The 13,021-nt window shown below is 45.4% G+C and overlaps 1 protein-coding gene across 5 annotated transcripts in view; it reads left to right on the forward strand.

The window, feature by feature from the left end:
- Positions 1-13,021, forward strand: part of LOC306943325 (partitioning defective 3 homolog) — a 276,695-nt gene that overhangs the window by 212,213 nt on the left and 51,461 nt on the right. For all 5 annotated transcript variants that reach the window (XM_079529577.1, XM_079529579.1, XM_079529578.1 and 2 more), the window contains one exon: positions 4,636-4,938. In XM_079529577.1, the coding sequence (XP_079385703.1) occupies positions 4,636-4,938 (303 nt within the window). The remainder of the gene's footprint in view (positions 1-4,635; positions 4,939-13,021) is intronic.

Genomic DNA, 13,021 nt, shown 5'->3' on the forward strand with positions numbered 1-13,021 from the left:
TTTTAATATATTGGGAGTCCGAGGGAGAGCAGATGTAGTCAGTGTGGACCTACCTTGGTGTTTTGAATCAAGTCAAATGAAATTCATCTCTATAGCGCTCGCTGTCAGCCAATGAAAATGAATGTGTAGTCAAGGACACAACAAATGTGATTTAAAAAAAATGCCCTTTCAGGTTATATAACTCTAACTCTAATAATAATAGACTACATCATGAGGGTGGAAGGCAACCTGTGCAGCCATACTGAAGCTGCAATCAAATGGTTGTTTAAATTTGTTTTGTTTTCAACCCTGCCTTTTGACTGTTGCTAAAATGAATGTAGGCCACACTTTCTATGCATCAGTGCCTTTTAACACTGAGTTTACTGCCCAGGGCGGTAAGCCCATCTGTTGACTGCCCAGGACAGAGATGTTCCGTCTTTTAAGCTTTTTAATATATCGGCCAGCGATATACACTACATGAGTCTAGGAGCGTCTATTGTGCAACTTTTGAAACCACTTCCGGTTGGTCCGTCAACAAAAGTCTTCCCCCTCCATTTTAGTGGACGGGAGGAGAAATCTTCTAACGCTGATATCTCAGAATCTAAATCACAGATTACGATTCTAATCAAAACAGCTTTTTTGACGGCCCATCGCGGTCCTGTCGCTAGTCGCTTTAGAAGAATGCATGCTCGGCGATCCTCCTGCGAATGTTTCGGTTATATGCTATATGCTATCTGCACAACAACAACAACACAGTCACTGTGTCACATTGAAAAGGGCTCTGAAGCCACAAACAGCTGGGCAAGGTCTACAGGTTCTGTATGTACTGGTTTCAACTGATGCTGGACAGTTAAAGTGTTAAGAACCCCGATTTTGTTCCCCCACAAAACAGAACTTCTACGAGAAAAGGCCACAGACCTGTAAGTAGATCTGTAACAGAAATGGACTCCTGCCTCTAGTGCTTGGTTTATGTACAGAGGGGACTGCTGGGAAGTGGGAACTGGGAAGTGGCCGGCTCTAGGTTGTTATGTCTGGCCTTATCTTATCATCCATGGTGTTAGTGTACACAGTGTATACAATCAGTAGAACTATATGCAGCTCTCTGATGGAAACACTGTTTTCCTCCCGGGTACAAAAGATCTCTCGAGAGAACCCACTTCCTTCTGTGCTGTTTGATAATCTCCACAAGTCCACAAATAGTTGAGATGTTGTGAGTAGCCAGTCAGCTGTGTGTGTGTGTGTGTGTGTGTGTGTGTGTGTGTGTGTGTGTGTGTGTGTGTGTGTGTGTGTGTGTGTGTGTGTGTGTGTGTGTGTGTGTGTGTGTGTGTGTGTGTGTGTGTGTGTGTGTGTGTGTGTGTGTGTGTGTGTGTGTGTGTGTGTGTGTGTGTGTGTGCGTGCGCGCGCGGATAATGGACGTCAGTGGGGCTCAGATTGGGCTGGAACACACTCTTAACAAATTTTCGGCCATAGTCTGTAGAGTCATCTCTTCAGACTCTACCTCACCCCCTAGCACTTCTCTGTCCTTGTTTGCCTTCTCGTTGCCTTTGTTGGAGAGATGCTGATCTACCAAACAGATGTACTGTATATCAGTTCTTATGTTGTAGTTTACTGTTAGTTAGATTCATTACAAAATTAAGGATGTTATTTAGATGCTAGGTTCATTGTTTACTTTATTTACCTTGTTGTGTATTGACTAGAGCTAATGTTCACTCGCAAAAGTGTCTGCTGAATGCCCTAATTGCAAATTGAAACTGTGTCCAAATTTGGAGATGACTCGTGCCATCAATATGACGTTGGTGTGCCAGAAATAAACTATAAAAGCTGAGTGCAAGCAGTTTTATTGTCATAACAGCATGTCTCTCTTAGAGCCAGAGAATTCAGTATTTCACATCCACTGTCCATGTCTCTCCATACTTGGGCAAGACTGACACGCTCATCAGTGTGATGCCAGAGATGCATTCAGAACCCTGTCTTGTTTATCCACTTTAAGCCATTTTGGGCGGGAACCCCTTTTGGTGTTAGCATTATGTTATGCTTTAGCTATTGAAAAATAGCAGATCTACAAGCTCATAGGCAGACCTACGAGCTTGTAGGTCTGCTATTTTTGAAAAATCGAAGAACGACTGACATAGAAACATAGCTTTTTCAGAAAACTGTCAGGATGTAGAAGACATTTTTAGAATCTGATCTCAGGTCAAAATGGGTTAAGCCCCTTTTCAAAATGTTTCAAAAATAGCCAATCTACGCACAACCTCAAGTGTCGCTGCATCGCGATGCTTGAAGATCTGTTACAGTATGTTAGGTTTTGTTTTATTTGTGAACATGTTGCTTATAATGACATCCCCAGACAGGGCTGTGCAGAGAGCACTGAGGGAGCAGGGGTTCAAACCCCAGACAAGGTCAGATGTGTGGGCGCGCAGCGCACGCCTATTTTTGGGGTTGGTCTTTTTGTGGGGTCCGTCCCTTGTGCCATTTCATGTCGTTGGACAGTAAAATAAGCAATACGTTCTCATTAGTCTGAAACTAAAACTGTAGCCAGCACATTAAAAGTATAATTATAAAAAATAATTATTATAGTGGAATTATCATTACTTGTCAAATGTTCGTCTTGAAGGGCCAATGGCCCTTGTTGGCCCCAAACATAAGCCCTTATTGGCCACATTGGCCCACATGCCCTTATGTGGACTTTATTTTTTTTGAGGGAAGGGGCACTTTGAGGCAAAAGGGCAGAGGCTAGCTCCCCACCCCCCCCTCCCCCTGCATGTGCCTGTAGGGACGCCTTGGAGCAGAGTGGTTTAGGGCTAAAGATTTGCATAAAAAAAGACGTCAACCACGTGACTGGTGGTGTGGTCACAGGTTTGATCCCGTACAATAAAAGCATCGGCTATACGACTGAAAAAAGATGTAAATGTAGTGTGTGTGAATCCTGCGGGGGCACTATTAACCATATGAAATGCCCCCACTAGCCCACTCCTTGAGAGTCATCAGGGAAATGTACCTCTCTCTCTTTAGAACACGTTCAAGCCTCTGATGGAAAACCTGCTGCTTTCTTTCACGTATTCGTCTCATTATGTCCAACATGCAAATTTTCCGGGGGGCACTTGCCCGATTTCTATTTGCTGAGCGCCAAGCAAACCCAATCCGCCCCAATTACCCCTTTTTACACACGCACACACACACACACACACACACACACACACACACACACACACACACACACACACACACACATCACTATTTCTGTCCCGCTCGCTTTTCCAGCGCTGTTAAAAAGGGGCCTGGAGAAATGTGAGTGTATGGTAATTGGCAGTTGTAAAGCTCTGATAATTGGCAGGAGTGTAATTACAGGTTGATGCGTAGTTCCCCCTCTGCTATGGAAAATGCTCTTGCTCGTTATTCGCCAGGTAATGGCCTTAGAAAGTGTATATGTGTACTGTGTAGTGCGCACGTGTGTGTGTGTGCATGTGAGTGTGAGAGGTTTGGAGGTTGGTGTGTATGTGCTTAAGTGCTTGTGTGTGTTGGAGAGACAGTGTTTTGAGTCAGACGGAGAGAGAGAAATCGGGAGATGTATGTCAGTGAGAGGATAAGAAGGGGGGGATGTGTGTGTGTGTGTGTGTGTGTGTGTGCGTGTGCGACTGTGCGCACGTACGTGCATGTGTGCACTAGCAGCACACTGAATACAAAGTGCTTCCCTTGTGTGTGAGGTGTTGTACAGCCCTGGGTCTATTATGCATTGTTTATGGTTTCTTTTGTTGGATGAATAATAGACTCTTCATCGTGTGTGCTCTGTAATGGAAAGTTAAAATGGAGCCATCAACAGTCTCTTGCAGATGTTGCCGTGGAGCGTCTCCCGTGTTGTTAATGTGACGCTGGAGATTAAAATGGCGCACGTGCGTGCGCACCATAAACGTAAGCCTGGGAGAATATTAAACTAGTTCTCCGAGAATTAACTCTGTCTGCCCGCACAGGTGTTGGCCGAGATGATGATAATGATAAGTAGAAAAGCGTGCTTCTCGGAGGTGCGCTCGTCTCCGCCAGGCCGGGTGGCCTAATAGGGCGAGGGCTGTGTAAGTTGTGTGTTACGGCTGTCAGGTCATGAGGGCACGCCCCTTTCTGTTAAAGTTGCATTAATGTATTGTGCTGATAATTTTATACAGAAGTGTTTAAATATGCAATCTGATTAACCTAGACCCTTTGATCTAGGAAGCTTCTGGACCGTGACAGCATTCGTTTGAACCTTCGCCAGTTCATCCTATCTGTGTCCCACTGTATGAAAGTAGATACTGTATACCTCCAGGGATATGAGGCCCAAATACTTTGAAAAAGAGCATCATTTTCACATTTTCGATCATTCACCCATTAAAACCAAGAGAACATATGGGTGATTTTAGCATTGGCTATTCAAAAATAGCAGACATACAAGCTCGCAGCGCGTCACTTCTTGCCATGTTGCAAGCTTGTACATCTGCTATTTTTGTGTGTTTGAATAATATTGAATGTTTGAACACAAATCTTCTCTCTTTTCAGATGAATGTCCGCCGCCAAATACACATACATTCTTCTTCCTTCTTGGCCAGACAAACTTTAAGAACTACATGATTTCGAAGGCATTTGTAGAAGGTTTCAATGGGTCGATGACGTGCTCTTCTCCTCCAGGATCCAGGCTAAGACCAGAGAGCTGCGGGAGCGCCAGGCCAGGGAGAGAGACTACGCCGAGATCCTGGACGTGAGTCGACCCCCCGGCGAGGATGAGCACCCGTACGCCGGCATCGCCTCTCTGGACACCTCCCTGGACGGTGGCGTCGGCGGCAGTCGGCCGCACAGCCCCCGTCCGGACGACTATCCCCAACACCACCTCCATCACCAGCACCACCACCCACATCACCAGCACCACCTCTCCGACTCGGTGTACACCCAAGTGAGCAAGGCCCGCAACGGACGGCCGCCCTCAGCCGACAGGTAGGAACCCCTAGTGGTGGAGAAAGCTTTTCTGCGCCTATAGTATGTGGTATATGCGCCTGGACAGCTAGGCCAGCGTGCGCCCCGAGAAAGCCTTTCTTGATGTTGCTTGATTAGATTAGAAGGGAGGGGAAGAGAACAGATGGGAACAGCGTAGAATGAAGTAGAACACAACGGAATACACATTTGTTTGGCTATTGGCTTCATCGTGGTACAAAACAGTAACACAGACATGACACAAACACTACAAAACACAATTCATTTTCATTAATTTTTCATTCTTTGTTCCGTTCATTTTGAGGTAAGAAGTTTCTCATTTGTTTCTTGTTATTGGCTTCTCTTCTTTCTGCACTTTTTAAACTACACTTAATTGCTTTTTTTTAGATAACATTTTGTGAGAAGTTATTAATATTAATGACTCAGGCCTGAATGCAGACGGTGAGACACTTTATCTGTCATCTACAAAGAAACAAGTCGCTCTGAAGGTTTAGATTAATTTACTATCCTTTAGAAATCTAGACAATGCTAAAATGTGAAAGAACAACGGCTTGCATAATATGAATGAATGGGGACAGCAGTGAAACAAAAGGGCATCTTACATCATAAAGCAGTTTTATCCTGTCTAGGGTTGTTGTCGTTTAATATCTTACAAAAATGCCTACGGTGTCCTTCTTGTTATCAGTGATGTTGAAGATCAATAGAAACATAATGAAGTCTGTGTTGCTTTGTAGACGTGATGTCCATACAATACTGATCTTAACTGAGGTGTCCCAACCTCACCCTATTTATTCATTTGATAGTGGCACACGCACACGCACGCACACGCACGCACGCACGCACGCACGCACGCACGCACGCACGCACGCACGCACGCGCACGCGCACACACACACACACACACACACACACACACACACACACACACACACACACACACACACACACACACACACACACACACACACACACACACTTTTTTTGTAGCATGTTATGCTTACCTATAGACAAATCCACGGAGGGGAGCCCTTGGCGCAGCAATGGCTGAGGTGTCACATTAAGCACAGATTGACACCTCAACATTGATTGCCTACACCTGGCCTACAGGGTACCGCTCCATGGATTCGTCTATTGGTATAGAAGGGAGACTTTTGACCTTTGTAATGTTTTTTTTACTTTAATTTTAATCCCACGCATTTGCAACCCATATTATCTAATGTAATCCTGGGCGCTACACTTCCTCTGCCAACCTGGGGGGGCAGTGGACTGAGCTCATGCTTCCTTCTATGCATGAGGAGTCCAAGCTGCTTATTTTCACCTGACAGGGGGGAGTTTCCCCGTTTGGACATAGCGCGTGGAAGGAACACGTTATTCCAACCAGTTCCTTTCCCCTCCTGGCCAGGGGAGGTAGTTTATTGACCTTTGTCATTCATAGTTTTTCCGATGCATTCCTAAGAAACTATTTAAAAATTGTGACTGATCCACTTATTAGATTAGAAGGTAGGCCTACTGTATATAGGATGGTTATTGGTTGGTTCATCGCCAACTTGACCAACAGTATATGAGTTTCATAGTGATGTGTTGTGACTGAATGATGGTACAGTGCATTGAGTCACTGCAGACAGAGTGACATGCACACATACTGTTCATTGAATGATGGTACAGTGCATTGAGTCACTGCAGACAGAGTGACATGCACACATACTGTTCATTGAATGATGGTACAGTGCATTGAGTCACTGCAGACAGAGTGACATGCACACATACTGTTCATTGAATGATGGTACAGTGCATTGAGTCACTGCAGACAGAGTGACATGCACACATACTGTTCATTGAGTCACTGCAGACAGAGTGACATGCACACATACTGTTCATTGAGTCACTGCAGACAGAGTGACATGATGCACACATACTGTTCATTGAGTCACTGCAGACAGAGTGACATGTACACATACTGTTCATTGAGTCACTGCAGACAGAGTGACATGTACACATACTGTTCATTGAGTCACTGCAGACAGAGTGACATGATGCACACATACTGTTCATTGAGTCACTGCAGACAGAGTGACATGTACACATACTGTTCATTGAGTCACTGCAGACAGAGTGACATGTACACATACTGTTCATTGAGTCACTGCAGACAGAGTGACATGATGCACACATACTGTTCATTGAGTCACTGCAGACAGAGTGACATGCACACATACTGTTCATTGAGTCACTGCAGACAGAGTGACATGATGCACACATACTGTTCATTGAGTCACTGCAGACAGAGTGACATGTACACATACTGTTCATTGAGTCACTGCAGACAGAGTGACATGTACACATACTGTTCATTGAGTCACTGCAGACAGAGTGACATGATGCACACATACTGTTCATTGAGTCACTGCAGACAGAGTGACATGTACACATACTGTTCATTGAGTCACTGCAGACAGAGTGACATGTACACATACTGTTCATTGAGTCACTGCAGACAGAGTGACATGCACACATACTGTTCATTGCGACCACAGGGCACATTTACTATGAAAACCTGCATCTCCCGTCCGTCAGTTAGTTAGTCACCCCACGCCTCCATATACGCCTCCATATATGGTCACGCCTCGTGACATCACACCTCCATATATTGTCAGGCCTCGTGACATCACGCCTCCATAAATGGTCATGCCTCGTGACAACACGCCTCCATATATGGTTATGCCTCGTGACATCACGCCTTGTGACACGTCACGCCACCATATACACCGTATGGCCATCTCCAAGATCATGACACTGACCATCTAACCCTGGATAACCATACATGGAGAAGACTTAATCATCACCTAGATATTCATATGTGGAGCCGGGCCACCCGGGCTAGAACAGAATTCATTCCATATGTTGATCTGCCCCCCCCCCCCCCATGCCAAAGTGCCAGCGCTCGCCCAGCAGACTGCCGTCACCCAGGGGGATGTGTGCACGCGACCTCGCCCTTTAGGGTGAGGTCGCTTCTCGCCCTCATGGCGTCTTACGGGTACTGTATGTACAGTAGTACTATGTACTGTACGTTACACCATCATATCACTTTTAACTTGGTTTATCACATACAAGGAACTTGCTTTGATGGCTTGCTCACACAGATCACCCCAGACATATACAAGTACAGTAGGTTGTTTTATTCTCAGTATGCATATGGCCTCTCTGAGAGACTTATTGATTGCACTAAAAGGATAACATTTTGTGTGTCGTCATGCGTGGTGGGTGCTGTGTTTTTTTGTATTTATTATCAAAGTAAGAATTGGATTCATTTCACTAAAAGGTCCTAATCGCCATATAGCTCACACTAACCTTTCACCACTTCCTCAACACCAGAGACCTCCCAACGTTGTTATTCCAGTCAGATGTGTGTGACTGGGCCAGACACAGGCTCACATAACGGCAACCAGCAGTGTTATTGTGGCGTGGGCTGTGGCGGCGCTACAGCCAGCCGCCAGAGCTATGGCTCTCGCACACCTGGAGGAACAAAACTAATCAGAGCAAAAGGAGGCAGGTGGTAAATGTCAGAGCCCGCCTGCCGCCACACACAATCAGCCTCCGTGCGCAGAGAGAGACCCCGGAGACCTCAGACCGCCCAGGGGACAGAACCTTTGTAGATTCTCAGCTCCTATATACGTGCATGTTCTCTCACTCACCCTCACACGCTCTCTAGTCACTCATTATTTTCAATCTCTTGTTCTCTCTATCTCTGTCTATCTTATCCCTCTCTCTGCCTAATCACTATCTCCTCACCTGTGGCTCTCTGTCCGTACCTTTCACTCCCTCATTCAATACTGTATATATTTTCTATTCCCCTTGCTCTCTCTCTCTCTCTCTCTCTCTCTTCCTCCTCTTTCTTTACTATTGACTTGCTGTCTGCTCCTCGCTTTATCTGTATTTCCTGTCACACTATTGTCACCCAAAATGTGCCTACAGTCAGTGTAATGTAAACTTAAAGTGCATCATCATCAGTAGCAGGCTAGCAGCGCTGGCCAGTGTGGCGACTGCAGTATTAGCACACCACATTTCCCAAAACCCTCCTTCGATCGATGTGCGAGGGAGACTGCGGGGCTGTGCAGACGGATTTGGGAACCGCTTCATAGCCCGCGGCATGGCAGAACCGTTGGCTTTGCACAGATAAGAAGCACGCCCCGTGGTCTGAATGAAGGGGCTTGTCCTCCTGGCGGTGGCTTTCACGCATTCCCCAGACGGACAGCCTCGCCACCCGTGCACTCCGCCAACACCGTAGCTCCCTCCTATTGATTTATAATTCATTGTGCCGCTGCTGCCGTGCAAGCAGATTTGTCGGTGGCGTTTCTCTGATGTAGGGGAAGCTTTTTGCAAAGGCGCGTGGGACGCATGGGAGGACGGTGGACGTCAAAACAATTGTGCAGATGGTGACTGCAGTTTCCCCTTGAGTCACAGTTCATGCAGTATTCTTTACCAACCCTGATACCTAAATAATCATTCATCCATTTGCTGCATTGGCAATGCAATTGTTTCTCTCTCCCCCTTCCTCCGTGTGTTACTCACAGACATAACTTTGGTGGTAAATCTCCGAAGGGGGAATGAATTTGATGAGAAAGCTGCTCCCACTCTCTCCCTCTCCTTACTTTCCGCCTACTGAAGCCCAGGAAAACAACGTCGAGCAGACAGGCGTCCATGACCTTACTGCTTTATTACTTCTCTGAAAAAAATATCTGCCCCTTCAGGCTTCGCCTTGCTGTAGTATTTGGATTTACCAGCAAAGTGCACTGTATTGGATTTCATTCTGTTATGTCACACACTGGGATTAAGTCAGAACAGTGTTAGCACAACATGTTGGTTGTGAACTCGAGGTAGGGTTTGTTACAAAGCCTCTCTTGAAGAACGGCTAGAGAATGCCCATGTGTGTGTGCATGTACCCTTCAATTTAACTTCAACCATGGTGTTCAATCATGTGCCACAGAGAGACGAGGTGATTCAGTCAATCTAACCAAACGAGTTGATTTCACTTTATTTTGTGTGCTCTGTGCTGTGACGATGTTACGTCTCTGAGCCCTCCTTGGTACCACAAAGAGAAAAGGCTATCATTTCACAGTATGATTATCTCTCGATCTCAAACAGCAAGCGATACTGTAGAGACATGGTTATGCAGCTTGTGCTCATAGCCCATTCATGCCTAGAGAAAGTTACACAATAGTTCTTTTCAGAAGCCCTTGATGTAACAGAATAGGTGCCAGGAACACAAACAGCCCAGAGATATTAAGTTTCACTCCCAGATCCTTTGACCGTTAAGAAAAAACATACCTGCTGGGAAAACCAGGAAGTGAGTTTCCGGTTTCCGGTCTGCCTGCCCTGCAGGACAGGAAGTGAATGAGACTCTGGCATGCCAGGCGTAGGAGGGAGACTGGGGAATGTTTGTTGATGGGATCTGAGAATGGCAGCGGGGGCTGATATCAGAGCCCAAGCATTGTGGAAAAAACAATAATGTGAAACGATAATTCATCTGTACAGTAACCGAGGGTTAAGAAATATTTTGGTGTTCAGCCATGCCCCGTAGCTGTAGTGTGCATACCGAGATAACTGGAACCGGGACAGAGTAAATGGGTTACATAAGATGTCCGAGTGGGCTTTTTGTCTGAATGTTCTGGCCATGTTTGCTGCGTTATCTTGGGTACTGCCACATGAATTCAACTTTGTGTTCCCTTCCTATATTTATTTAAGTTTATCTTGGGTACTGCCACATGAATTCAACTTTGTGTTCCCTTCCTATATTTATTTAAGTTTATCTTGGGTACTGCCACATGAATTCAACTTTGTGTTCCCTTCCTATATTTATTTAAGTTTATCTTGGGTACTGCCACATGAATTCAACTTTGTGTTCCCTTCCTATATTTATTTAAGTTTATCTTGGGTACTGCCACATGAATTCAACTTTGTGTTCCCTTCCTATATTTATTTAAGTTTATCTTGGGTACTGCCACATGAATTCAACTTTGTGTTCCCTTCCTATATTTTCCAGCTGTTTATTTTCGTACTTTCTTGTTGTTCCAAATGGTTAGCATACAATGATGGATTGGTACAAAATCTAATTACATTTAGTGTACCTTGATGCTCTAGTGGCTTTCCGTAGTTTTTCCTGTGTTGACAATATGGTAGAAATACTATTACCAGCTGGTAATGCATCAGGTGCACATACAGTACATGTTCAGTGAGTGTCTTAGTCAAGGACATGATGTGATGCCGTGAGGAGCTGGAATCTTCTGATCCGAGACACTATTAACTCTACGTGTTGAACTACAGTAAGCCATGTAACCCCTAACCCTTCATACCAAACTCTCCCCATTGACCACTTTGCCTCCAGCTTCTCTAAAAGATAAAAAAAACATCTTTCTTAAGTTACCCCCCCAGGCCCTCATCTCCTCACAAGGCTGTAAAACACCCAATCACCCTTCTCTGCGGCACAGTTATGCTGGAAAGGAAAGGGGGGGAAAGCAAACAGACAAGAAGGCCCAGCTGCATAAATATCCAGTGGAATTCATTTTCTAATTGCCTTCTGCCTTCCAAACTACCCTTGACCAAGATATCAATTTAACTGTAGTGCTTTTAAAAAGAGAGAGCGAGAGAGGGCGAGAGAGAGGAAGAGTGAGAGCCATAGGGGGGGGGGGGGGGGGGAGAAGACTTGAGAAAGAGGCTTCAGGATGCCTTGGGGAGCATTTGTCCGCTTCCTCTGCCCTAAGGATGGATGTCCACAGTGCCTGTCAAGTCGATCAGTCTGCAGCAACAAGGTCCAATCAACAGCCAGCTTCTCAGCCTTGTGCCGCAACGTTCGGCTCCGCAACGGTTAATGGTGGATCTCCTCCACGCCTCCTGCTTATGCTGAGGCGAACATGATATGAAGAGACGCAGAGTGGATCAAGGGTTGTGCACGTTGACTTTGTGTGAAATGTATTTTAGCACGACACCACGTGTGTGTTCTCTTTCCTCCCGTTGTTTTGGCCGGCCCACAGTTTGCTGCATAGTAGAGCAGTGTTGATTTTGACAGTATATTTTGATGTAGTTTTAATCACAGTCTTTTGAATATAAAGTATAAGATTTTAGTCGACAAAATCTACAGTTGATTTTGTCGACAAAAATGTCGATTTAAGTTAACCAAACAAAAATAAAATGACTTGTCTTTTCGTTCTACATGGATCTCTTCTCCACTAGTCCCTCCTTAACATTGTCAAAAAAGTATATTGACAAAATTGTCAATATACCTAGTCAACGAACCGTCATAGTTTTAGTCGCCAAAATGGTCACTGCTATGTGGATGAGACTATACTGTTCTCTCTGCAATGCTAGTGTGCTTTGGCCCCCTGCCGATATCCCGTAACCTTGCCCCCGGGACTTTTATTTTCTTGCCTAGTCTCCACCCATCCCACTCCAATCTGCCAAGTAAAATATTGTCTGAACCTGTTGTTCTTTTTTTATCTCTATGGTTTTCCCACAATTATAGGCAAAAAAAAAATTCCACACAAGAGGCCCTGGTGTGTGTTCGCCTGACATCTGTTAACATTTGTCATCGTATACATTTTCGAAAAGGCCTTGCCCTCCGAACTGTAAACAAGGAGTCGTGGAAAACCCACATCCCGTGAATGACGGGCTGTACCTGCTGCTGCTGCGGCAAAACCCGCCTGTCTGTATCCATTCGCTGCTTTTCGCCGATTTACGACACGCGTTCACTTAGGATTTATTTGAAAAGGCGGCAGTGGTGTTATTGAATAACATTCATCCTCATTAGCCTGTAACGCATGCCAGCTCTTGTTTCATCGTAGGTGTGCATACATAAATGTATGTCCTGGAGTATATCTATGTGTGCATGTGTATGTGGACAGTCAAGTCAATTACACCCCTCTGTTGTAACCACCCACCCCCCCCTCCCCCCCTGCCGCGAGTACACGGCAGCAGTGAATGCTGGGAAGGCTCAGGGGGGATTTGTTGTGATTTGATTCTGTCTGTGCAGGAGGACGCAAAGGATTGTTATTGAATCGGCTCCATTACATTTCATCTCCGCCAGGGGACCCCTG

This window comes from Electrona antarctica, assembly GCF_951216825.1.
Source record: "Electrona antarctica genome assembly, chromosome: 19".
NCBI lineage: Eukaryota > Metazoa > Chordata > Actinopteri > Myctophiformes > Myctophidae > Electrona > Electrona antarctica.